Consider the following 27,359-nt stretch of genomic DNA (forward strand, 5'->3'; position numbering starts at 1 on the left):
TTTTAAGATTTCACAATTTTCTGGGGGATGGGGGAATCCCCACCCTATGATTAAATGAGACAGCTGAAGTACAAAAGCAAAGTCAAAATATTGTTTTATTCATGTTCGCAGCAATTCATTTGAATTCAGACAATTACTTCCTACCATCAATGTTACTGGATGAAGGTTTCCACATTTCATGGCTTGAAAATCCTGAAATTATTGTGACTTCACCATTTTGTTTGAAAAGACAATTTAAAAAAAAAAATCTTGCATCAGTGATGTTAATAGGTCCATGATGCAGTTATTGTGATTTTAAATCAGTTTCATTTTTAGCAATAATATGATTTACACACATAAATGTTCCATTAAATGAATTTTATACATGACAATGTACATGTATTATGACTATGTGCTGTGACTTGTTTTAACTATATCTTGTTTCCTATGGAATTGAAGCAAGATCTGTGTACAGACAGAAGAATAATTTACAATACTGACAGCCATTTTTTGTACACTACATATTATGCTAAACACTACTTTTTGATTTTTGTGAGGTCTTGAAAGAGAGGCAAATTCTTGGCAATCAAGAAAGATCATTGAAAGTATCTGCAAATTTTATATTATCATTAAAAAAGCAGTTATATTAACAATTGTCAATTTTGGAGTATTTTCAAAATATCATCCTAGCTAAGAACAGTTGGTGGATTCTTAAAACTAAACAGAAGTAAGTTAGCACAAATACTTTGTAAATTATAAGTATAAAGGCATGATGCCTAACAGTTGAATTCAGTCTAATGGAAATGAGATTTCTCTCTATGTTTATGATACCGTTTGTGTAAAACGGGGAGCAATTTAATTAGACTGACTTAAATTCCAATGTTCATGATGAACATCGAAGCTTACAGATTTCAAAGAGACATATGAAAGTCTACAACAATCACCACCATCTCAAGCCTTTTGAACACCTGTTATTCTAGGTTTAAAATTCTTACTTAATTTCATTAGAACATTATAAAGCACAATACATAATTGCCAACTCCTAAAATAAATAGTGGAATGGCAATTGCCAACTCCTAAAATAAATATCGGAATGGCAATCTTATTTTATCTCTTTTTTCAGTTATTCAGAAATTTACAACTTCTTCTAAATGATAATATCCAACAGAACAACAAAAGCAGGAAGGTAACAAAAATAGTTCATATAAATATTTTAAAACCTAATTTTTGACAATCTTATTATAATGGCAGTTCAAACTTGACATCGACTGATACTTCTTTTGCAAGTCCTACAATTGTTGATAACTTGACAGCCTATAAAAGATAAAAAGTCACAAGGTTAAGTCACAAAATGTTAATGTGTTATTAATGTTTTAAATATGACACAGTGACATTATGAAACATGATATAAAAGTTGCTGAGGGAAAAATTGTATGGGAGTTTGGGAAGTCACTTAACCTAGATGTGTGTAGTCAGTTACTGTCTATTCATAAAGAAATAATAGAAATCCAAAGTAAAATTGTATGCATGACAGGTGTAGGGAAAGTGATAACCAATATTTCACATAATAGGTCCAAATGAATATGAAATATTCTCAATAACTTTCAACTCTTTGAAAAAATTAATTATTAGGTAAATGCTAAACTATCTCTTCACATCTTTCAAATTAAAAGCTTTTCTAAAACTTGTATTCATGAAATTTTGTAGGTCCTTATACACATGATGTCCCTTTTAATAATTTTTTATTGATAAATAAAAACATCCATTAACCTTACCATTTTAGCGGCTTCATCTAGATTATCACAAGCAATAATTTTCAGATCACTGGCACCCATCAAAGCTTTGGCGTCTTCAACTCTGGTTCCTTCAAATAAACTAGATTCAATAAGATTTGTCCATACCTGCTAATTTTTGTTCACTATTCCAATTTAACCTGGTAATGTCTTAAAAACGAGGTAAAAAGTAAAGCTTTGGTAGGCATTTTGATTTGTGCAGTATTTGTATATTATTTTTATTTCTTGTCAATATAGTTATTGTCTTTATAATAAATGTAATCCAAATAATATTTTATTGAGTTTACTTATATGACACGTTTTTTTTTTACTATCAACCCCACTGGTGGCTCTTGATAGTGATGTTCAGTTAAACAGATAGTTCACAGAAATATAAGATAGTAGGCAGAGCCAAATTATGATGGAACTAGTCATTGACCATATATACATAAATATACAGAAACATATATATACATAAATAGAAGCATTGAATTGTATTGAACAAGTGTACGAGGATAAATTGAGCAATACAAAACCAGTTTTATTAAGTTCAATATACACTTAAACTACATTTTCTTATAATGCTACTAAACAGAAATAATAATAAGATAATTAAGTTAAATCTCAATGCCTTCTTGGCATGACTGATTATATTTTGGTTATACACAATAATCAATTGATTATTCTATTTATTATTTAGATTTCCTCTATTCTTTGTTGCTATTTTCGACATGAATTTTAAATTTTGTGTACATTTGTGTTGTAATGCTATGTGAAGTTTTGGCAGGAGAAAGTTCGAGAGTAAAATTACATAATTTATTTCACAGTGTGAATTATTGAAAATGTTTACACAAGGAACATTTGGTAAATCACTACTATCTTTATGATAAATACTGTTATCTTAAAATTTTACTACACCTTTTACTTTAAAAGATGCAAACTAGTTTGTAAAAAAATAGTAATTAGAAGTAGTAATGTGTGCAAGAAAGTATGTGAGAAGCATCTTTCAATTAAATTATACAAACACATGAAATACAAATTTTCCATACTTTGGAGTAGCTCTAGTTAAGTCTGTAACACTTACCTTGTAACCTTACAACAATGGGTATTTTCAGATGTAACTCGGATGCAGCTGCTACAATGCCTTGGGCTATTACATCACATCTCATAATTCCACCAAATATGTTTACTAATATAGCATGTACCTGAAATTTAATAAATTTATAGGTCATGAAAATAAAATAATTATCATCTGGACAGAGTGTCAGTGACGTCCTATTTATGTAGTTGCTCTAAAACATGAAGGGCTTGAAATAGTGTAAGCATATGCCATCACTTGGCGTCCGTCGTCATGGACAAATTTAAATAAATCTTCTCCTCTGAAACTACTGGACTGACAGGTTTTAAACTTGGCATGATTGTTCCTTAGGGTGTTCTGCACAAAATGACCGTTGGAATTTTTGCCTTTAGCAAATTTCTGGCATAGGATAATATTGTTCAGCATCATGAGTTGGACCTATGCCAAAATTGTCAAAAAGACTGGTCAACTGATGTAGGAGTTACGGCTCCTGAAAGTTTTTTTTTACATTTTTCGCATGTGCAACTTTGAAAATCTTCTTCTCAATATCCATTGCACAGAATTCAATGAAAGTTGGCATATATGTTCCTTAGGGTATCCCACACAAAATGGCCGTTGGGATTGTTGATTCATGAAAAAACATGGCCGCCATTACTAAAAATAGAACATAGGGGTAAGATGGCAGTTTTTTTGCAAATAACTCAAAAACCATTGCCTTTAGCAAATTTCTGGCAACGGATAATAATGTTCAGCATCATGAGACAGACCTATGCCAAAAGTTTCAAAATGATTGGTCAACTGATGTGGGAGTTACTGCCCCTGAAGCAGTTTTTATTTTTTTTTTGCATGTGCAACTTTGAAAATCTTCTTCTCAAAATTCATAGCACAGAATTCAATGAAGGTTAAAATTTATGTTCCTTAGGGTATCCCACACAAAATGACCAATGGGATTGTTGATTCATGAAAAAACATGGACGCCATTACTAAAAATAGAACATAGGGGTCAGATGGCAGTTTTTTGCAAATAACTCAAAAACCATTGCCTTTAGCAAATTTCTGGCATCGGATAATATTGTTCAGCATCATGAGACGGACCTATGCCAAAATTTTCAAACCTATTGATCAACTGATGTAGGAGTTACGGCCCCTGAAACAGTTTTTTTTGTATTTTCGCATATGCAACTTTGAAAATCTTTTTCTCAAAATCCATTGCACAGAATTCAATGAAAGTTGGCATATATATGTTCCTTAGGGTATCCCACACAAATTGACCATTGGGTTTTTTGATTCATGAAAAAACATGGCCACCGTTACTAAAAATAGAACATAAGGGTCAGATGGCAGTTTTTTGCAAATGACTCAAAAACCGTTGCCTTTAGCAAATTTCTGGCAGGGTAAAATTGTTAAACATCATGAGAAGGACCTATGCTGAAATTTTCAAAACCATTAAATGACTAATGTAGGAGTTACGACCCCTGAAACAGTTATTTTGTTGTTTTTTATTCACAAGTACAACTTTGAAAATCTTCTCTAAAACCATTAAGATCATTGAATGAAAATAAGCATATTAGTTCTTTGGTGTATTGTGCTCAAAATAACTGTTGTGATTTTTAATCCGTGAATAGATATGGCTGTCTACACTAAAAATGGAACTTACGGGTCACAAGACAGGTTTCTGAAAAAAATTCAAAAATTGTTGCCTTTAGCAAAATTCTGGTTCAAGTCATGAAAATGCTATGAAAAGCATTTCTTGCATTTGACAATTTAGTTGATATTAACTTAGCCTGTCTCATTCCTCAAGTTTTTCAAATAAGCAAATGGTCAACCAGGTGAGCGATTCAGGCTCTCTTGAGCCTCTAGTTCAGAAATGATGCAGTTAGGAAGTGTTTGACTATATAACCTAGATGCACAGTGTGTTCTACAGAAAGTCTTGCATATTCCCGTTGGTTGTGATATCAGTGATATAACAACATAGTGGGGCATTATCAACAAAATGTGGAATGTTATTTGAGTAAAAATAGTTCTGTTCCTTTTTGCCTATAAATCATATTACTATAAACTAAGAAATGAAATTAATGCATGCAATTAATTTGGTAATTTGAAATTTGGACTATTTTTACAAAATAGTAATTCAGATCTTGTGGTATCATGGTAACTCGTTAAATTTTAATCACAGATCATCCATAATATAAGTTTTAATAATTGAGATTATCACACTTACAAATTATTGTTTTAAAAGACAAAAATTATTTACAAATTTACCAAATTAATTTTCAGTTTTATATGAATACCATACAATCAGCCATCACAGTGGTAAACAAGAGGCTCCAAGGAGCCTGAATTGCTCACTCTGTTAATTTTTTGCCTTTCATGACTTTGATTGGTCTTATCATAAAGATCATATGTTTCTTAGTATCTATTATAGTTTTCCAGATAATGGCTAAAAAATGCTAAGAATATTATTTTTCACCTTTCAAGGGCAAATACTCCAACAAGGAGTTGTCCAACGTATTTGATCCAATGCAGACTTTTGTAGGCCTTATATGGATCATTTTGGCAACTGAAAGTTTCTTTCTATCATAATTTTCAAGACATTGGCTGAAAACTGTAAAAAAAAAAATGTCATTTTTTACCATTCAAGGGCAATAACTCTAACAAGGGGTTGTACCACAACATTGACCTAATTCAGACTTTTGTAGCTTTATCATAAGGATCATTTAGGCAATAAAATAACTTGGCTGAACCTTATGGTCTTGGAGATATATGAGAAAAACGTCTGTCTGATCCCTTTGTTCTATTCTTAGTAACAGCAGCCATGTTTTTCAGCATCAGATTTATGCAGAATTACTTAAAAGAAATATTGATACAAAGTTTTGTTCTACTAGGTCTGATAGTTTTATAGGAGAAGAATTTTGAAAGTAATAATACTAAAAATAGCCAAACAAAAAAAACAAAAAAAAAACACCAAAATAGGGCAATAACTACAACATGACTCAACAGATTAAAACAAAAAATTAGATCCTATTGTGCTGAACACTTTAACCAATTCAGAATATGGCTAAACCAAAGGGTTTTGGAGATATATGCAAAAAACTTCAGTCCAATCACTAAACAACAATGGTTTAAACAATATAAATATATTCTCATTAAAACATCCTATAACCCTACATTTGGATCTGATGTAATTAATCTGAATGCCTCCATCACTTGATTTGATGTTGCTCCACCTCCAACATCAAGAAAGTTAGCAGGACTACCACCATGTAATTTAATAATGTCCATTGTAGCCATTGCTAAGCCTGCACCATTTACAAGGCAACCTATATTTCCATCTAATCCTATGTAATTCAAGTTGTGTTGAGCGGCCATTTGCTCTCTCTTATCTTCCTGAGTCCAATCTTGGAAAGCAAAAATGTCTTTCTGTCTGTAATCAGCATTACTGTCAAAGTTGATTTTACAGTCCATGCAATAAACTGAAAGGACAAACACAAAAGCTGGCTTTTAATTTATGACAAGTGTGAAAACATATTTTATAGTGACAATGATGCTTAACTTTCATTTACATCCTAGCTACACCTCAGATATAAGTATGCAACTTAAGGTTTGACAACACTAGTAAAAATAAGGCATAAATGAAATATTATTTAATGACACCCAGCCACATAATGGTGAAAAAGGGGGGTATCAAAATGTTCAAAATAGTCTTGAAAACTGCAATTTGAATTCAGCTGCAAAATTGAACTCAACAGTAATTTATAGTACTTAACAAAGGTACAAATTAAAAAATTCAAATATTAGTTATCATCTGGAAACTATCAGGGTAACACAGTGGACAGATGCGCAAGTATTTGAAGGGTATCACATAAGAATTTAATTTCAGATGAAACATCCTTTCTGACTGGATCAAATATTTTGTCCATCAACTCATAGACAAAATTTGTTGTGTGAATGTGATGTAATCAAAATTCTTAGCTGATTTACTTGTGTTTTTTGTTTTTTGTTTATACTAAAATTAAATTATAAGAAAAAACTACTCGGGCTATTTAGTGTGCATCACATGATTGAGGTAATTTTCTCATAGACCAAAAAAAATATAAAATTCATGCCTTAAATACCTTGCCACTTCATGTGGCGGGGTATAAAAACATGCTTTGATACAGGCACACATCAGGACTTATCATTATAAAACAACAGTGCAATGTCTTTTGATAACTGGTACGTGTTCAATAGTTACATGTATTTCTCATATAATTGGCTAATATTTTTTAATTACATAGTATAAAAACTTTGCCAGAACCAATTATTTTAGGCTTGTCAAGCTAAATAAAATAGCTTTTTCATGCAAACTAGCTGACTATTCCACTTACCAATTACCTAGAGAGTATTTTTGAAAGCAGATATCAGATATACCAGTGCTAATTCAGCCCAACTAGCAATCTATAACAGCTCCCATAAATAGCAATATAACATTGGGTCTCTCAATAAGGTCAACCATAAAATTGCTTGTTTCTCTATGACCCTACCTCAATGAAATTAGGAAGAAAGACATGGAATTTTGTATTTGCTCAAAAACAAATTACAAATCATGAAATTTAAGATCAAATGAGCTTTAAAGAACTATTACACATTTTTTTAAATATAAAAACGTTCTTTTAAAAAATGACCATCAATCTTTGGGCAAGTGCCAATGTAAGCAAAGGAAACATACAATGATTTAGTTTTAGACATGTTGACTTAAAGAAACAACTTGTTAATTAAAAAGAAATTATGTTAAGTAAATTTTCAGGAAGAACTGTTTTTGTTTTAACCATATAGTATTAAAGAAAATGCCTAATTGGCAGAAGTAGAAGTTCACAAATATTACACATTTCATAGTATTCTATGTTGAATAATTTTAACCTCTGATCAAACTGGGGACACACAACTTAAAAATAAGAGTGTTTGCATTAATAATAACAAAAAATGCAATAGATTTGGTTTGTAGAGGCAAACACAAGATGTCTCTTTACTCACCTTTGTTTGGTGTATCTGAAAAATTCTTTAGGGTACTACCAACTTGTTAATTTAACCCAACAAAGAAAAATTACATATTTTACATGTATACTCCAACCATTATCAATTTACTATTTTACACAACTTCAACTTGACCAACACTAACATATTGCAAAGCTGAGTTATTAAATTTTCTGCCCCAATAAAAGCTATTTAAAGGAGGGAGAATGCTTTTAATAGAATTCCAACTTCATTCTAAGAAAGCATGTTTCATTTTTTTTCTATCCTGTTTCATGCAGCCAAATTGGTGTGACTATTTGGCATAAATCTGCAGCTACAATATTCAGCTACATAGTTTAAGGTCAACTATTTACAAGAAATAATAGATTCATTCTTTGGTCAAGTGAACTTAAATGGTAGGTTCTCATCCAACTTTTACAAAAAATATGGGGCAGTGTAAGTATTTCATTTTTTATATTTTATTTCTCACCAGATACTTGCTAGCCTAATTTTAGCTATTTGAAGTACAGATATGTTCTAAATCCATAGCCACATCAGTTCCAGAGAAGAAAAATTGTTTAAGTCACCATGAAATAAAAGATCTGTTTGTTCAGGTATCTCAATACTAGAAATTAACACAAAAAATCCTGATTTGGAAAATCCTTCTCCAATTTTTTTTTGTTTATGTCAATTTCTTTGGGCCGGTGGGAATGAGAATCTACTTATTTATCATACTTGGCCTTCGGCCTTATGTATTTACTATTTTCTTCTTATTTCAATAATTAACATAAAATATATAACAAATCCAACAACAAAGTAGAGTCGGTGAAATGAGAAGTAAATTCTCAATACAGGAAAAAAAAACGTTTGGGAAGTATTGAAGAATTCTGGTTTCTGCTTTGACGAGAGAAACTCATTTAGAAGTTAGTTCACTGATGGTATTTTACATTTTTGTCTTGACCGTGAACTTTATCTATCTTTTATTTACACAAAATAAATTGAAGTACATGTACAGAGAAAATGAAAACAATATATTAACCTTTTCCTGTTGCTCCTTCTGCCATGGGGTTGATTTCAATCAAGGTGGCATCATATTTAATAAATATATCATTGTAGAGTTTCATCATTATATCTGCTGCCTACAAAGAAAAGAGCAGTACAAATAATTATTTATACAGTAGAACCCAGTTTTCATGTTAAAATCAATTTTTAGCAACAGTGACCATGATCTACATATGTATGTGAAAAATCCTCCCCCTTGTTACTTCTGCCTTCATTTAATATCCATCAACAGACATGATTTTAAATAGCAAACAAAAAAGTGGAAATTGACAAAACTAGAAGTAAATACATGGTAAATAGAGAAACGTTACAGTAAAATCTGTATTATGAAGGAAAACCATGTATGCATCAAGACAAACTTATCTTATCTATACTTTTTTTTGGGGAGAAGTGAATTTATGATCAACTCTCGGATATTATTGCATAAATCCAATAAATGAGACATGAAGACTGATCAAGTATTGGTATTCATTCATGTCAAAATTGAAATTATTTTATCAAGATTTCTTCTAGAATTCTGTAAGACTGACTGTCCAAATTTATTGTATAAATTGATAGATCACACTAATATACCTCATCAATACATGAAGGATCAAATCCCATATGTGCTGCCATGTTAACAGCTTGTGACCTTGAAATTCCATGGAAGATATCAATTGGTTCCTTTATTATAGCTGCAGGGTTTTCTTTGGCTACTTCTTCTATATTCATACCACCTTGAGAACTGCCAACCATTACCGGACCCTAGATACAAAATAAGCACTTTTTAAGTATTTACAATGTGCTGTATTTTCCAGACTATAAGTCTATGTGGAGAATAAGTCTAATGGCCTACTTTTGGCCAAATCGACAAAAAAAAAAAAAACAAACCAAAAAACAGATAAGTTGAAGGTCAGACTTGTGCATTTATATCGCAGGTGTTAGCGGAGATCTGAGTTGAGCGATTTGTTTTTAACAGCATATTATTCCAGTGATGTTACTTTGTGCAGTATTTCTGAATTAAATTAATATTTGTATTTTTGTTAAAGTGTATTTTGTCTACAAGTTCAATTATTTTTATTGAATTGTGTGTCTATTGCTCTGAATTTACTGTTCTAGATCATTACAATATCTTACAGCAAAAGCTCTTTCCATGGCAATGGCAAAGTAAAACTCTCTTCTGGAGTACAATCTTTCAGACAGCATAACTTGGTTACATGGCCGTCCCAATGGTGCTTGTTTTGTAATAAGATTATAACCTAACATTTGTTCTGATGTCTTTGCAGCCTCATCAGTTCTACATAAAGAAATATAAAAAGAAAACTGTCAGAAAGAGCATGCAATAAAGAGCAGCACTGTAAGCACATGATACATCTATTGCCCTTTTAACTTGTCCTTATGGTTTTAATGAATTTATATGATCAACTAGAAATACTATAAGCCCTGTAAAATACCTTCCCTCCAAAAAAAGTAAATGCAAATTGCACAAAACATTTGGCACTATCAAGACTACCTCAAGTTTAACTAAGTTTGTTGTCTTGATTTCACCCATACATTAAATCACTCACAGTAACCGCTGGACTACACACAAGTTATTTATTTTTTGTATAAAAAGTTTACACTGGAAAAAGCAGCCTTTGTCAATCAGTATATCATTTATTGAGAGTATTTCGATCAACAACCCTATAAAGTTTCAAAATATTTTCAAAATATGTCAATTAGAACCTTATATAGCTTTTGGCTGCCATCCTGTTGAATCAAGTGAAATTATTGTAGAAGAACTCCCATTAAGTATACCAAACAAGTTTTATTAGAATATTCCATACAGTTACTGAGGAGTCAATCATCAAAGAAACTGTAAAAAGATGACTGGCACTGGACACTAAGTGATAACACAATGTGGACCTTAGATCCAGATGAGCAAATTAAAGTAATTGACTAAGATGTTCCTAATGTGAGTAAGTCTTACGAAAAGCAGATCTTTACACCTCCTTTTAATCCACTAGTAAATGACCCTTTCCCTCTACCTCCAGACAATACTTGTGCTTTTAGAACCACATCTGTAGATCCTGTCTGTTCAGCTGCAAGATAAAGCAGGTTTATTTGTAGCCATTCAAAATTTCAAACTAACCACCAAGAACTAGTGTTACTTGTTTTGTATGTAAGAAAGTATACCGGTATGTCAGGATTTTTTTCTAGGATTTTGAAAGCTGAAGTCAATTGTGCTTTGGAACAGTGGGTATTTGCTTCAGACATGTCACCCAAGAAGGCCAAATCTGATCAAATTATAAAAGAAATACATGGTCTTCAGTTTTGACTTGAAAATCGGTCATGTTAAAATTTTCCCAGTATTGTGTTAGAGTTTTAAAAAATATTTGGTCAAAGGTTTTCTTATAAATCAGTACATGTACAAAATGACAAGTGTGACAGAGAAGAACAGACATAAAGGTCATTATATACAAATGCACACTGCACTCTAAATGGACTTATTCTCAATCTCCGAAATCTGACATGAGTGAAACACCCAGTGATATAGTTTGCTTTTTTCAAAACTATCTCATCTTTTTTCATGGGGAAAATATGCATAATTTTTTTTTAACTGGGAAATCTGAAAGTACATGTACCATACAAAACCTTAAACCTTATTTTGAACAAAAGCACCATACATTTATATCTTACCATTTCACTTACAATTGGGAAATAGTTTAAATTATTGTATACTTATTATATCTTGCAGTGATTTACCAAATTTTCACTGCAAAAAAACTTGCTATAATTCACACTGTGAAATAAATTTGGTAAAATCACACTCAAAATTTATCCAGCCAAAACACGAACATTAATCCACCATTCATAAAATTTAAAATTTATGTTGAAAATAGCAACTAATAATGGAGAAAACATACATAATGAATAGGATAATCAATTGGATATTGTGAATAGCCAAAATATAATCACTCATGTCAGGAATATATTAACATTTAACTTGAGTGTAGAATAAGTTCTGCTCACTTGTTCAATCTAGGTGTTCTTTTTGCACTTGTAATCATATTTGGTTATTCACTCTTAATACATGCAGTATTTGGGATTATTTTTTAGCCATTTCTTTGATACTAACTGGAAAACTTCCATCAGGGGAAACAGCCTTATTTCAGAGGCAAATAATATCACTGACACCGATGACCAAAGTCTCAAGCACACTCTTTGTTCAAACTATTTTTCGGGAAAATCAAACACCTGAGTGACAGGGAGTTACAAATCCTTGAGTGCACTCTAATTCTATTAACTCCAGTAACTACATTCTATGGCTTTCTTAACTTTTTAATGGTAAAATTTAGAATATACCTAAATCTGCTGCAGATTTTGCAACCTCTTCTGTAGTTTCACATACTCGATATCTGGGTATAGGAACTCCAGCCTTTTCCAACAGTCCAAAGCTCATGTACTCATGGATGGATAAACTCCTTTTCTGTTGGCTTTGGGCATTTTGAGGTAATGCTGGGTTTGAAGCAGCCAAAACCTATTTCAAAAAGCAAATAACAGCAGTTATATAATATAGATTGAAATTGCAAAACCATCATCTTATAAAATAAAAAAAAATCCATAGCATGAATCAAAGTAGCAGAGTCAGGCAAAATAGGAAAAATATGAAAACATGCATTTAAAAAAAAAAAAAAAACACTGATAAAAAACTTTCACACACCGTTGAAATGACCACTTCTTGATCTCTGCATCACTGGACTGTTTGGAAATTTTTCAGTAGTACATTTTGCATGTAATAGAATTTTCATTTGCAGTGTATATTTCAATGAAACAAAATCACATTTGCAATGGAAGTTAGTATTAATTCTGTGAATACCAGTTGTCTTTTGTTTGTTTGTTTGTTGGGGTTTAACGTCCGAGCAGCAATATTTCAGCTATATTCAGACAATGAACATGAAATGGATGATAAAATGAACATGAAATGAAGAAAAAAAAAGGATGGGTCACAAAGATAATAGGGTCGACAAATTTTGATTGCCACTAGAACATGGGGGATGGGTAAGGTAGGGCAATTTAGCCTCCTGTGGCGGAGCGCAAAGGTTCCTACTCCTATCGAATACCACAGCAGGGTTCTTTAACGTGCGAGGAACGTGGCATCTTTCCCAACACGGTGCACCACTATGGTTTGTGGTCAGGTTTTCTGTATTATAGCCTGACAACCCCAGCATGTAACATGCCAGGGGTACCCCATTCCACCACCTGGGGCACACATCCCAGTTGCTCTGTGGGCAGAGCGCCTAGCCCCCGGCTAGGTTTCTGAGCATTATTTAGTCGCCTTTTACGACAAGCTTAGCGCTGCTGCAGGCCTATTCTTTTAACACCCGGACCTGCACGGGGCGAATACCAGTTGTCAAAATAAAAGTTAAAACCATATTTTATTCAACATACAAAATTTACTACAATTACAACTGATTTGTAAAGAGATTCCAGAAGAAAGAAACCTCAATTATTTCAATACCTACAAAAGAAACTTTGATTCAAGCCCTCAAAACTCAACAAGAGCATAAAAACAGCACATTTTTTCACAACAATGCATACTCTAAAAAATGGAGCAAAACTGACGTCTACCTAAATAATATACACATACACAATGAACATTTTGAATAACATTTCATAACAAAAAAGGGAACCTGACAGAATTTAGGACTACATCATTACATGTACATTTTGTAAATACAAAAAGCAGAAAAAAGGAAAAAGTTGTTTTTGGTAGCAGAAACATAATTTTTCACCAGAATCTAAAATTCAACCAGATTTTGGTTTTAAAAAAAAGCATGTCTCTTTTGTTCCCATCCAAAAGTAACAAGCTATGTTTTGCAAGGGTTGGCAAAGTGCCTGCATTTATCCATATTTTCTATGCCACCTGTAAATACTGGTCAATTGAATTTGAAATTAAGTGAGATTGTTTCATTGCATTTAATGGTACCTCCTATTTACCAAGGTATTCAAAGGAGCTATATGACTGTAGCAACATAAAGAATGAATGCTAATCAATGTTAGATAAAGAAAAAGTCAAAATAACAAAGTAGTTATGGCAAGCCATTAATCAAGCCATACATTGATTCAAGCCAATCAAGGCAAACCAGGACTAAGCATGCACGTATCTTCTGAAAAACTCTCAAGGTCACGAACAATTTAAGTTCACTTAAGAGTTCAGAATCATACCTCTGGGAAGACTTCATGTATCGAGTAAAAAGGGACGAAACATTTCTTAGTACCACCATAGTTAAGCCTCAAGGGCAAACTTAAAAGAAGTGCTATTTAACAGTGACTGTAGGCATAACAATTTTGGTTCGGGATAACATTTAAAATAAGAACTGTTTGGATTAAGTTAATAGATTATTTGCATGAAAATACCCTAAGCGGACTGTAAGGACTGATTTTTTGTGCGAGACGACCTGTCGTCCGCAAAATAACAGACGCCATTTTTGTTTTGTCCACTTCCGGTTACAAAACACAAACAAAATGCGGTTATATTTTTTTCCGGGTACATCTATTCAGGACATGAAATGGAACATTGTATAGAACTAGCAAATTCATGGTCTCTGTTGATTTAGTAATCATTGTTTCCTTATATTAAATCCAAGTCTTCCAAAATTTCATTTATCTAGAAAGTTCTTGATAAGTTTAAAATCAAAATATTTTAAACCAGATATTAGTTACCCAACTGGATTTAGTTTTGTGGTGTATACTAAGTAGAAACGTGAGTAGGTTTTTCATGTACATTATTATGTCATATTTTAACTGAAACAAAAAAAAAATGATGTACATTTCACGAAATCCATGGAACTTGATGACGGTGGTTTTAAATGACCACGTACCTCAAGAATTCAAAAGTTTAGCTTTTCAAGTCAGTTTCATTAAAGCCATGATAAGGGAACGACCATTTGATAGTGATTTTTTTCGGGGAAAGGGGGGGGGGTAGATTTATTTATTTTCACCATGTTAATGGTAAAGAAATGTATTTTTTGCACACATCGAGTCAAATTATTTATATCCATTAATATACATGTAAAAGCACAATGCGGCGGGCCAGAGTTTCTCAAGAATTCAAAGTTAATGGTTTCCAGTTTCATAAATAAGCCATGATAATGTAACGACCATTTGATAATGATTTTATTCGGATCAAAATATTTATTAACGGTAAAGATGTGTATTTTTTGCATACATTGAATCAAATTATTTATGTCCATTGATATACATGTATATGTAAAAGCACAATGTGCGGTTAGAGTGGTTTGAAAGGATCTTTCTCTCTCACCTTGAAATGTATGAAAAAGAAAGTCCGGCCGAGTCAAAATATTTTCCTAATTTAAACATTTAACTTTAAAAGTTCTAACCAAGCCCCCCATACAAATTCAAATGGTCGTCCTAAACATCCGGAGTTAACATCGACGACTTTTTTTTGTGCGTGGAAAATGTAGAATCTCAATTATTTTATCATACACTTTAAGAGTATTCAAACCATAGGTGGACCAAAAGGTCGTTTATCAGCGAGTGTGTGTTTTAAGTTTCTTTTTTAGTTTTTTGTTTTGTTTTGTTTATTTTTTAATCGCTCATGAAAATGTAAAACTATATACATGTAAAAACTGTGAGCAATGTTCACTAAATTGAAATCCCATTCCCTCACCCTGATAACATGCACCTTTTGACCTCAAAATGGTCTTCTGAACGGCGGATTGATATTCGTGTTGTGACGTTTTGACGACAGAAAGCGCGAGAGTGATATTGCCGAATTTATTTCACAGTGTGAAGTATCGAAAAAAAATTACACTGGGAACATTCGGTAAATCACTGCTATCTGTATAATACCTACCGCAACTAATAATTGCAAACTTATAGGCACCGACCATATTATTAGCGAGGGGTGGGGTGAGGCTGGGATCTGTATTTTCCAAAGTACTTAACAAGACTGATTTTCAAATAAAAATAATGATTTCGGTTGCTGCTATATAAATATAAATAAAAAATGTTTGCGCTTGTGCGAAAAAAATCTTATCCAACATTACATCAACCCCACCCCCACAATCAGGATAAACATGGTCGGTGCCTTTCTCCAAGACTGATAAGAAAAGCATCACTTTACCTGAGCATAGTTTTGATATGAGACTTATTCTGCACATGGTTTATAATATAACTTTGAATAAAAGTTAAAACCACCCCATAACAAGACAACCAAGTAGTTTGAAAAATTCTTCAACTTTATTTTTTCAGTTGTATTTGCTAAGTGTTGAAATGGAAGAATAAGAACTTTTTATCATAGTTTTCCAGTATGAAAAAAAAAACCAAACAAAAATTCATGCACTGAAAAACTCAAACAGTATTTTGCATAGCATAAAAATACAATATACACAAATGTTGTTTGAATGTTATACTATATCAAAAGGTATATAAATACATTTTTATTGAATTTTGCTTTCCTAAATAGTTTCCTTTTTTCCATATTAATTTGCTTCCACTCAACACTGGTATTTTTAACAGTCCCTGAGAGGCATAGGCAATCCACATGTACTCGTTTACTAATCGAATGAATATAGACTGTCCCCTACTACCATACACCGTGTACTAAGTTACAGCCGTAGATTTATCCTACGAGGGGAATGACCCGGCCAGCGAAAGCTACATTTTAATTCCTCAGTATATACAGTTAATGATTGTAAGAACAAAGGAAAGTCAGAAGTCCGGACAGCCTACTTGTATGAAGATTCAATTCTGTATCTTCGTATTATTTTATTTTTTATGCACCTGTGAGGTTCAATTTGCCCGGAATGGGCGTGGGTATCAGTTCTGCCACAATATTCACAAGATGGCGTACAGGGCATCGCTTTCTATGTTTTATGCATTGCAATGCGACTGACGCTTACGAGAAAAAAAATAAACCGCATTACCAAATAAAATATTTTTCATGTTTACTTTCTTTGAGAAAAATACAGAACAAAACACGGAGTTCATATATACAGTGTTAAAATGATTAACATCTAAGTGTAATCTGATTGTGTATTTCACAACTACGGGTGATCATAGTCAGGTTAAGGGACAACCTTTTGATTCTGAGTGGAGGATAATTAATAGTTTTTGGAAATACATATTCTGGTCCAGAGAAAATTGAAAACAAATATTCTGGCTTGCACATTCCAAAAAATAATTTTTTTTCACCAAAACAAAGTGTGTGGATAGAAATGTGCCATATATTTTTACCATTAGCGACTTTGAAGACTTTTGAACCAGTCTCTGACTTTAGAGTACATTTACAAGAAAACTATATAAATGATGACATTTCAGCTTGATTGAATTCATTCATGTTTTCATGGTAGTTTCAGAATACGTTATCTTTTCTTTTCATCTTCAATATATGCTGGAGATCTAAACACAGAATACATTAACCTAATAACATAATTGTAAATATTCAAAAGCAGCAGCCCTGAAATTGACTTTGCGCATGCTTTGTGAAAACCACAAGTAATATGATGCAATACCGAAAAGTATCGATATTACAATTCATTTGATAGATATCGGTAAGCAATTATCATTTTTTATTTCTTGTATATATTTTCATTACCGTAAACATTCCTACATACCCGCAATTGAAAATTTAGCATGCGCTTGAATTCATTTGTTGTCTTGTCACAAATATTCAATTGTTGTACTATATAAGTTTTAATATAACAAGCGACAAATAAAAACTTCCGATTTCCCCAAAATTACTTTATAGTTTCCGAATACTAAATATGTTTTAATATGCTCTTGTAGCTTGCATTAAATATTCAATAGTTATATCAATTAGTATTAAAAGTAACGTAGATTGCACAATTATTTATTGTTCTGTCTAAGAATTTAGCAAGCATTTTTACATTTGTATATAACTGCTTACATTGTTTCCATTTTCTTGGTAACGACGTCGTCCGACTGATTTGAGAAAGAAGAGTTCTCTTCTTGGAAAAGATAAGTATGAAATACGAACTCCAAAACTTCTGAACGACATCCTTAATTATTCACAATCAGTATTGCATGACAGGATATGTTACATGTCATCCTGTCTACAGTTTGGGCCAATGCCATAAACTTCGTGTAAAAAATGTGCAAATGTGAATTTGAGGTAAAACTAGAGGTATGGAGAAATACCCGGGAAATAACATGTAAAAAATAAAAGAACCACCATCTAGCCTAAAACGCAAACTCGCACTGTACACCAAACAACCTTTGACCTTGACACAATAGTACATTTTATTTCTGTATCAAGTTTTGTGTTACCAAATAGGAACAGACAAAAATCCATTGCAAGCATATTGCATCTTTGGAATCACTCTATAAGAAAAGCGACATAAGAAAAATGTACATAAAAAGCCGAATGAAAAAGTGTATCCTCGGCGATTCAGCTAATTTTTCTGCCATAGACTCTGCTGGTGAAGATTCGCTTACATGTGGTAATGTCTTCTAAGCGGGCGTAAGTGATAAATCATATGTTGCCTGCAGTTTTTGTTAGTCCGTTCTTATTTTGTAGCACCAAAACTATCGAACTGTGTGAGTGTATTTACTAGTATTTGAAGTTAAATTTCAACCGGGTTTATTAAATGTTATTTAAGCCTGCACCATAATTTGATGAATGAAAGTTATGTACTAGAAACATTGTAATAGATGACACTAAATCAAGTTTAAGAAATAGAAATCCTGAACTTTGTACAAATTCCTGGATTTATCGCCACTAAACAAGTTTCGTCATTTAAGACGTCAACTTTTTTGAAATGACCACAAATGTGAATTTCATTGGCAATTACTTCTCCATTTCCTTCTGACGCACTCAAGAACTTGTAGTTAATTCGTTGAAGTGAACTTACGTGGTTGGATCAAAAAGATGCTATTAACAACAGTTTTGACAAATTACGACATACGATCTTCACAGAGAAAGAAATAATAAGAAACAAAGATATCAATAGGTACGAATGATGTACAAAGTACATGTTCATTGCACATGCATGCAATAGGGTAAATAATACTTGAACTTCGATATATAACGGTATATAAAACCCAAGACACAATATGACAAATGTAAATCATCTTGTATTTGGAACAACTCCTCTTTGGGATTTATACATGTGCGAACCTGTTCGTTTCTTAGTATGTATTTATTAACTAGATTCGTTAAGGAAGAGCAGGCTTTCCTTTTATAGGCATACACTAGTCGGCAGTCCTGTTTTGATTATGTTTTCAAAAGGTTAAGATATCGGCATTCTTCCAAGTCAGGGTTTTGAGACCACCTTCGCTCCCTCAACTCAAAGAGGGAGCGAAGGTGAACTTAAAACTCTGACTTTGGAGGATGATATATCGGTAAATTACGCTGATTTTTCAGGCATATTTGTACTAAAATATATTTTAGTAGAACCTATGCGAAAAAAATCATAAATCGGAAAATTATTTAAAAACATCTTATAGATCTAAATATATATTAAACGGGGGGTGTTAATAGATGGAGTATGGTAACCACGATTTTAAACATAACATCACAAACAATTATAACCATTTTCACAAATATTAGGGCCCAGTTAACTCAATATGAAGTTCTGTGACATGTGTTTTTAATTGAAATTTTAAATTATGTCCATCCATCAAATTTTCTGATTTTTTTTAAATATCTCCTCGTTTTGTTTTATGCGCGCCTTTCAAACTAAATTGTTTTTCGGGTTCAGTCGGGGTGGCCGAGGAGTCCCTGTATGGAATTGAATTTAAAAAAGTTTTCCATGTTATAATATTAAAAACTCCATAGAAATCAATTCGTTATTTAGCATATTGTATTATTTACAGAAGTAAATTTAATGCATTTTTTTCCAAATTTTTCTTAATGTTTATTCGGGATTCCAGGTTAATTCCTTACCCCACCGCCCCACCCCATCCCCCATACCGCTCGTAATCATAAGCATGTTTTATTCAATATTCACATATTTTTTTCAACTGATTTGAAGCAAATTAACTTTGGCTCTATAGAAAACCATTTGAATTGTCAGCACTGCACCTGTCGATTCATACCGGACAATACAGCATAAACATCTATGTGTGTAATATGGCGTGATAAATGTGGGTTTATTACAATATGTGTACATACAAAAACAATCATGTTGAATTGATGTGGAAAACAAATAATACTGTTTTATTGACGCTTATCGTGTACATGATATAGGTAACATGTTTTCAATTCATAAAAAGATAAATAAATCTACATGCTGATGCAATACCAAGTTCATAGGTCACCACAGAGGTAAAATCGTTCAAACTGGATTTATACATATAGATCGTAGACAGGATTGTTAACGGTAAGGTCCGGTTTTATATTTTCCCCCAAATTACTGAGGTATTTTATAACAACATTAGAAAAGTTCGATTTCAAATTTTAACGAGTTTTCCATTGATTATTCAAATGTTTCGTACAGTCTGGTATTATCCATTACTAATTAACAATATGGTAAGGTTTATTGATCATTCTTGTGATTTTTCTCTGTCTGAAGTCAAATGTCTAAAATATCTCGGAAGTCTAATAAGCCAGACAGTCGAACAAATTACAAACTTCGATTAACATCAAATTCGAGCTATAGAATATGATAATGATTCTATCCACAGTTATAGAAACATTCAATAACAATTAAGTAGACATGTAGCCTGGTCCTACAATATGAGACATATACTACATATGCTCTGTGTCACTACGTGCAGTGCTGGCTATTTCAAGATAATATGTGGTCATATGTACATTTTTTTGTCTTATCATTGTTAGGTTCATTAATTAGATCCGCTAAATGGCCAACATTTGTACAAAAATGTTCTTAACTTATAACGTTTTTTTTTTAAAATGTTACTTTCGTATGGCCATAGATAGTAAAATGTAATTTGAGTACAATTGTTGACCATTTAATGGATTAAATTGCTAAAGCTATATACATGAAGCGGTTTATTCTAGCTATTCCAACATTCTAAAATTTATAGGTAAACATTATAAAATCTATGTAGGAATAGCCAGAACGGTTGTATAAACAAGGGATTAAGTTTGTGTATACTGTAAAAACAAAACTTTAATTGGAATTCTAAATGTGTTGGAGTTACCTGTCACATTTTTGCTGTATGTATGAAATTTTATTTGGGATCTGTAAAGGTTTCATGTAAAAATTCTTATGAATTTTAGACTTGCGAGTGTTTAGGTGTCATTTAAAGTTTTCTTTCTTAACAAATAATAAAATAAGATTTTTTTTTCACAATTTTATTAAATATTCAATATTCATGATGACAATAAGTCGTTGATAATACACACTTTATAAGTACATAATATTCAAGCACTGATAACATTGTAAATAAATGAAAAAGCAGTAAATACAGTTAAAGTACACATGATTTGTTTGAAAGAATCATACAATAAATGCATAAATAAAACATACAAAGCACAACAGCTCAAGCACTAATCAAAAGTTCACAAGTCTTCTCTAGATGCAAAAGATGAGAAGCAGCGTAAGCAAACGACTGATGTGAGTTCCTGGTTCTGTAGACAAGTCTTTAGTGTTGTCAGTCTGGAGTCGATCTCTCGGTATTTGCGTTTTCTTGGGACACGTTTACCATCGGCTTGGTACTGGAGCAAGGTGCAGGCATGGACGGCTTCTTCGTTTGTTTATTAATTAACTGAATTTAATTTTCAGTCTCTCTCTTCTTTCCAATATTTCAACATTTTCAGTTTATTACCATGAAAAAAGTTATAAATTTGGCAAAAATAGCCCCACATTTCTCTCAAACGCATTATAATTTTGCTAATAAAATGTTTAAATCCAATGTTGAATCCCAAATTTACCTGTAAAATTAATTAGGCAATTACTACTAAAACAACAAAACCTACTAAAACAACATCCATTGTTCTCTGCATGTAGGAATATCCAGAATATATATTTTTAAAATGTTGGAATAGCTAGAAGACACCCATGAAGCGTGTCGTTCATGTTATTAAAGGAAGAAGTGTACATTTTTTCTGAAGCTACCATGTTTCAAGTTACAATTTTTTTCTTGACCTAAAGATGGTTTATAAGTGATATGGAAATTCGAAATACGAAAACCATTTTAAAAATCACAATACTTAATCAATATAGGCACAATTTGTTCAATGACGCTGTTAGGACGTATTGACGCAGCATAAAAGAAAAAAGAGTGAAGCAGTAAAGTTTTATCTTGAGTAGCATGATTTCGATGGCGGATCGAACTTGCAGCATTGATCTAATATATGGTAAATTGGTCAAATGTTCGCTTTGAAAGGTGTGGAGCTTATTTTAAACTACGCTCATAAAAAGATTTCAGCCAATGTCTCCTGTAAAGATAATTTTTATGAACATTAATGTTGAGGTTGTAATGTCAGTTTTTCATTCGTTAATACAGATTTACGTTGGAAACGGAACCAAGATTTAAGTCGGGTTATCCACATTCCAGCCATCTGCACTTTTATTTAAATGAAAGGAAACAAAGTTATTCATTACAGTTTTTTTAGAACCCTGTTATTCACTAATGGCGGATCCAGAAATTCCGAAAAGGGGTGGGGCAACTGGCCTAAGGAAAGGCGCTCCAGTGATTATTTGTTTTTTTTTTTTTTCGGTATAACCAACGAAACATAACGAGAATAAGGGGGTCCGGGGCTCTTGTATTATCTTTTAACATCCCTTTATACTATATGAACAACCAAACATGATTCACGAAATCCTGTTGGTTGTTCATACAGTATAAAGGGATGTTAAAAGATAATACAAGAGCACCAGTCAGTCTTAATAATTTGCGTATGTCTGTACTGAACAGAAAACAAATCGTAATCTAAATCTTCCCCAGTCTCAATTTCAAAAAAAAGTTTTGAGCATAATTTTCAACGTAAATGTACATGTATGTTAACTTAATTAAATATCACCAACTCGTTTTCGTTGAAAAACGGGTTATGATAGTTCTCGTCGCATATTTTCATGTATTAAGCTAAATGCCAACAAAAAAACATACAAACGTTTAAGCTATAATCTATAATCTAATAATTTTTTTGCATCTATTTTTTCAATCAACAATGCAAAAACTAGGATGTTGACCATGTTGAGAATGATGCAATCTAACGGTTGGTCGAACCAAACATGTTGCGAATTAGCATATTAAAACTTTTAGATTTGTATATTTAGTGTTTAGCGTCGGATAACATTTAATTCGCCTAAATATATATCTAATATAGATTGGTTTATTTCCATATCATGTTTATCTTTATCTTTTAGATAAGACATCATCGTATCATACGTCCAGCTGTCATCTTACAAAGTTGTACTTTAAAAGTAGCGGTGGAAGTGAATTCAAAGAGCTATCAGACTTGAACCGAACCTACCGATAGAACAACAATGGAAGATACTAGACATGAACACGAATCGCTCACTATAGAGGAGCACCATGGAAGTTTTGATGGGGCAAGAAGACGCGCTTGCTGTCTTGCCAGTAAAATAACGAAATTCATTGGAGATAATTTAATGCTTATCCTAACATTTGCTGGGATACTTGTCGGATTTTCATTAGGTTTTGGAATCAGAGAAGCAAATCCTTCTAAAGATGCTCTCTTATGGATAGGTAATACTTTTATATTTTTTCCATATAAAATATAAAATTTCTTAATCACTACAGCAGTCGAATACAGAGCCCCGACATAAGGACACATAAAGGAAAAAAGAAACATTATTATATGCGCATGAATAGATATACTGTGCTCACATTTTTAATATTTTGTGAACACATTATATCTATGATATGCATATAATATTAAAGCACCGAAGTTTTTTTACTGTCCTGAAAACAAATTTTCCGAAAAAGCTTCTCCAAAACGAATTTAACGCATGTAGAATTTGTGAAAATAATGAGTCTAATGTATGCCATGTGCTTTGTAGATTAATTCATACAAAAAAGGACAGATAAATTACCAAATGATTTTTATACTTAGATGTGGGTGATGGAGATTAGTCCTGTATCGGTTAAGATAAATACATTCAATATCTAAATGTTCCTATCCGGAAATTAATCTCTCACATTCAGCAATTCTGTATCCAACATATAAAACTAACCACTTCAACATGTTCCATTTTCCTTTTAACATTAAGCAATCAATAATAGTATCCATATAAGGAACATGATTATGCCCATACAACACCGTGTCCATGACTTGTATGTATAATTTGCATTGGCATTAAAATCAAAATACAGTGAAACCAGCAAAAAACCGATCCCTGAATATTTCGAACACGTATGTAGACCAGACACTTTTATATTTAATGAAAGTCTCTTTATATAAATTTAAATGTATTTCACACTATGGTTAACCGAACACCTGTCTCTACCAACAAAATATTAAGTCTAAATGGGGTTTGATATTGACAGGTTTCGCTGTAGTATGCAGTGATTTAATATGATCACAGATTGTACTACTAACTGATTAAATGTACAAAGTCAGGACCGTTGCAGTTGTTTGAAGTTTCCAGAAGCAGATGCTTACCTTGCTAGGTCCATGCTGCCAGTTTTTAGTAGAGTCCGAATTGTTTATTTACTTTTGTTACTTTGTATATATTATTTTAGTTATTTTATGTACTTTGTTGTTGTGTCTGTCTTCCCATGTCTGGTCTTTGTCCTTGAATTATATTCTTTTGATTTCCGCTAGAATCTTGGTTCTCTTGTTTTCTGGTGCCTTGATATTGCCATTTGCTTGACTTTGCTTTTTGACAGCTCTTTTTGACTACTGCCTAAAGTTTTTCAGTTCGGATTTATATTATTATCTTTTATTTTCAAAAATAACTGGCGAATATCACAATGAACAATATCATAATTTGTACATTTTCCTAAATAAAAATATGAAAATCATAGTTATTTGAATCTACAATGTACCATTTACTTTTTATTAGGGATGCCCGGAGAGTTGTTTCTACGGTTGCTTAAACTTCTAATATTACCACTCATAGTCTGCAGCGTCATATCGGGTGAGTATATACTGTTACACGTAGAATAAGTTTCGCAATTCACTTTGAGACAAATAATGCAATGTTCCAATAAACTATTCGAAATTCAAAATAAAGAACAACCGAAAAATTCTTCAAAAACTCATTGTATCAGATTCATTCTAACTTTCATTCCAATATATAAAACGAATACTTTCACATAAAAGTACTGAAACAAACATAGTAACTATTTACATTTCTTTGTTGTGTTTATTTTTGTTTCTTGTTTTGGTTCATTCAGAATTTTCATATTTTTTTTTATCAGGAAGTGCCTCTTTGGATCCCAAATCGAATGGTCGGATGAGTGGAGTGTCTTTCAGTTACATCATTATAACTAACGTGTTTGCATGTGTTCTAGGGGTCGTAATTGCTGCGCTTATGAAGCCAGGTAGATTCCAGGTCCCGCCGCCACAAAAGTTTAAAAAAACTTAAGTCTGAGAATATTCCTAACTTCCATGGCAACTCCAATCAATTCTTTGAATTTGATGACGTCAAAAACAGTTTAGAATTTTTGAGTCTTACATGTGAACAATTAAAATTGTCCATGTTGAACGTACTGAAAAAAGGAAAACAAATTGATGAATATTTTAATATTTCCACGCGATACAAGATTTACAATGTCTGCTATAGGAACTAACACAATCTTTTACCGTTCTTACTTTATATTCCAATGGCAGATACGATATAAGGGTAAATACCTGGATGACAACCATCAAAGTAGTAAAATCTTGTTGATAAAACATTAATACTCATAAAGGACAATGACAAAATTACCGAACTGACCAATGTCAGGCAATAATGAAAACGAAAGTCATTTTACACGAGAAAATAGACACGAAGGGACCAAAAGGATCAAAACTGGCATCGAACAATTTGCTGACTCTGGACATGTATATAAAAGCAAAGAGGGTACAGCAACACAACCAACACAATGATAAAATTAGTGGTATACATTATAATAATTGTTGCCAAATTTGTTACTATCTTTTAAAACCTATAAATTCTTTAATTATGAATTTTAATATCTACATGTAAGCTTAACACATTATAATGATGTTCATTTACATAACAAATGCAGTTTTTAGCAGATTAGTCCATGAATAGAAACTGCTTTCTATTGTAGGAGAGGGTTTTGTGCATTCTGCAGGTGCCAGAAACACCGCGCTAATGGAAACACAAGATATATTTGCAGATTTATTAAGGTATGGATACAAATTATATAGTTATCCGCAAGTCAAAATCTGTATATGTTTATGAATGCGCGATTTTTGAAGTCATGACAAAAATTGTTTCCATATTCTGTGTGTATATTGAAGAAGATTGTATCCCTAAGACTCTTTTTCGATTTCAGAAATGTTTGTCCAGAAAATATGGTAAAGGCATCGTTTTCAAAGTCACACACTGTTAACACCGTTTCTGAAAGAGAACTGTCTGTCAACATTACTAACGGTACAACAAACCACGTGGTCAAAGTTATAACAAAAACTGTTTCTGATACAAGTGGTACCAATGTTCTAGGTAAGCATTGAAGTGTCAGTCTCTGTAAGAATCAGACAGTGGGTGAAACATAGTTATTACTGTGTGAAATACCCTATCATTTTGATAGTGTAATTTAACTACTTGCACCATCAGAATCAAGGGAATAAAAAGACAATATTTTCCATATTTTTCTAACATTCTACTGAAAAATTTCCGAATAAAGCCAGTGATGCAGAGATTAAATAATGGTCTTTTTAATACAGAAAGTATCCTTGAGTGATATTACATTGTCAGATCGGTGGGGTTTTAACATTCATGTTTCTTATCGATTTTTGCCATTTTCCCTGATTCTTATCAACACCTACGCTTAAAATGTCATCAACCTGGCTAAGACATCCCTATTAACAGTAAACCAGAGACCTATGGGTATTATCTTTAATACGTCAATTTAGAAATGATCTTCATGGTATTTTCCTGTATAAATATTTCTTTTAAAATTTACTGTGTAACATTACTACAATATTTGCTTTAAGAAAGAAATGTGTAATCATAAAGACAATATGCCCTCCTTTTACAGGTTTAATTACTATATGCACACTTATTGGAATTGCTGCTGGTAGAATGAGCAGTAAAGCTAAAGTGTTTATACAGTTTTTCCAAGGTGGTACTGAAATTATATTAAAGATTTTACGATGGGTATTATGGTAAGTCTAACAAATAAAAAAAACTTTAAACAAAAACTTGTAAGTTAAGATTTATTTATCACATGCTGTTTGTTTTAACACGTTGTACATAGTAATATGGTAAATTGGTAAAAAAAAATAACTAGAAAGATAGTGTGTAACCACAAAACGAACTTTAACCTGCTGCAGCCTGCCCTGTGGTATTAGGGGTTCCCCGTCGTTCATTAGAGACCATTGTATGGCCTTGGGCTGACATTTTTCATCCTGGTGGGATTGT

At 32.3% G+C, this 27,359-nt stretch overlaps 2 protein-coding genes across 7 annotated transcripts in view; one reads left to right on the top strand and one right to left on the bottom strand.

Moving 5' to 3' along the window:
• Positions 1–77: 77 nt before the first annotated feature.
• LOC148625392 (succinate--CoA ligase [ADP-forming] subunit beta, mitochondrial-like) lies at positions 78–17,913 on the bottom strand. Of its 4 annotated transcripts, none has more exons than XM_088568885.1 (11): positions 17,777–17,913; positions 12,208–12,382; positions 10,832–10,943; positions 10,000–10,159; positions 9,457–9,627; positions 8,861–8,960; positions 7,843–7,857; positions 5,998–6,302; positions 2,836–2,956; positions 1,755–1,843; positions 78–1,293 (listed from the first exon to the last, which is right to left on the bottom strand). In XM_088568885.1, the coding sequence occupies exons 1-11, from the start codon at positions 17,885–17,887 to the stop codon at positions 1,219–1,221; spliced, it is 1,434 nt and encodes a 477-aa protein (XP_088425011.1). In that variant the 5' UTR covers positions 17,888–17,913; the 3' UTR covers positions 78–1,218. The 4 variants fall into 4 exon arrangements, with proteins under 4 accessions (XP_088425011.1, XP_088425013.1, XP_088425012.1 ...); XM_088568887.1 differs by lacking the exon at positions 17,777–17,913 and adding an exon at positions 14,263–14,343; XM_088568886.1 differs by lacking the exon at positions 7,843–7,857 and having other exon boundaries at positions 17,777–17,912.
• Positions 14,483–27,359, top strand: part of LOC148625393 (excitatory amino acid transporter 2-like) — a 21,132-nt gene continuing 8,255 nt past the window's right edge. Inside the window, exons 1-7 of one of the 3 annotated variants that reach the window (XM_088568883.1) lie at positions 14,483–14,608; positions 23,166–23,508; positions 24,828–24,902; positions 25,186–25,308; positions 26,044–26,122; positions 26,272–26,438; positions 26,977–27,103. In XM_088568883.1, coding sequence (XP_088425009.1) covers positions 23,286–23,508; positions 24,828–24,902; positions 25,186–25,308; positions 26,044–26,122; positions 26,272–26,438; positions 26,977–27,103 — 794 coding nt within the window. In that variant the 5' untranslated portion in view covers positions 14,483–14,608; positions 23,166–23,285. Of the gene's footprint in view, positions 14,609–17,390; positions 17,421–20,106; positions 20,211–23,165; positions 23,509–24,827; positions 24,903–25,185; positions 25,309–26,043; positions 26,123–26,271; positions 26,439–26,976; positions 27,104–27,359 lie in introns of those variants that run through there. The other 2 variants (XM_088568884.1, XM_088568882.1) reach the window with 2 other exon arrangements.

This window comes from Perna viridis, chromosome 2 (assembly GCF_037379345.1).
Source record: "Perna viridis isolate PV_CMFRI_1.1 ecotype Kerala chromosome 2, ASM3737934v1, whole genome shotgun sequence".
Taxonomy (NCBI): Eukaryota; Metazoa; Mollusca; class Bivalvia; order Mytilida; family Mytilidae; genus Perna; species Perna viridis.

Excerpts from the sequence above, each read along its gene's own strand:
- LOC148625392 (XM_088568885.1), bottom strand. The coding sequence starts at position 17,887 with ATGTCGTTCAGAAGTTTTGGAGTTCGTATTTCATACTTATCTTTTCCA. Across the intron at positions 9,628-9,999 it reads CCATGGAAAGAGCTTTTGCT|GGTCCGGTAATGGTTGGCAG; the intron begins GTAAGATATTGT and ends TTTTGTATCTAG. Across the intron at positions 8,961-9,456 it reads ATCCTTCATGTATTGATGAG|GCAGCAGATATAATGATGAA; the intron begins GTATATTAGTGT and ends TTTTCTTTGTAG.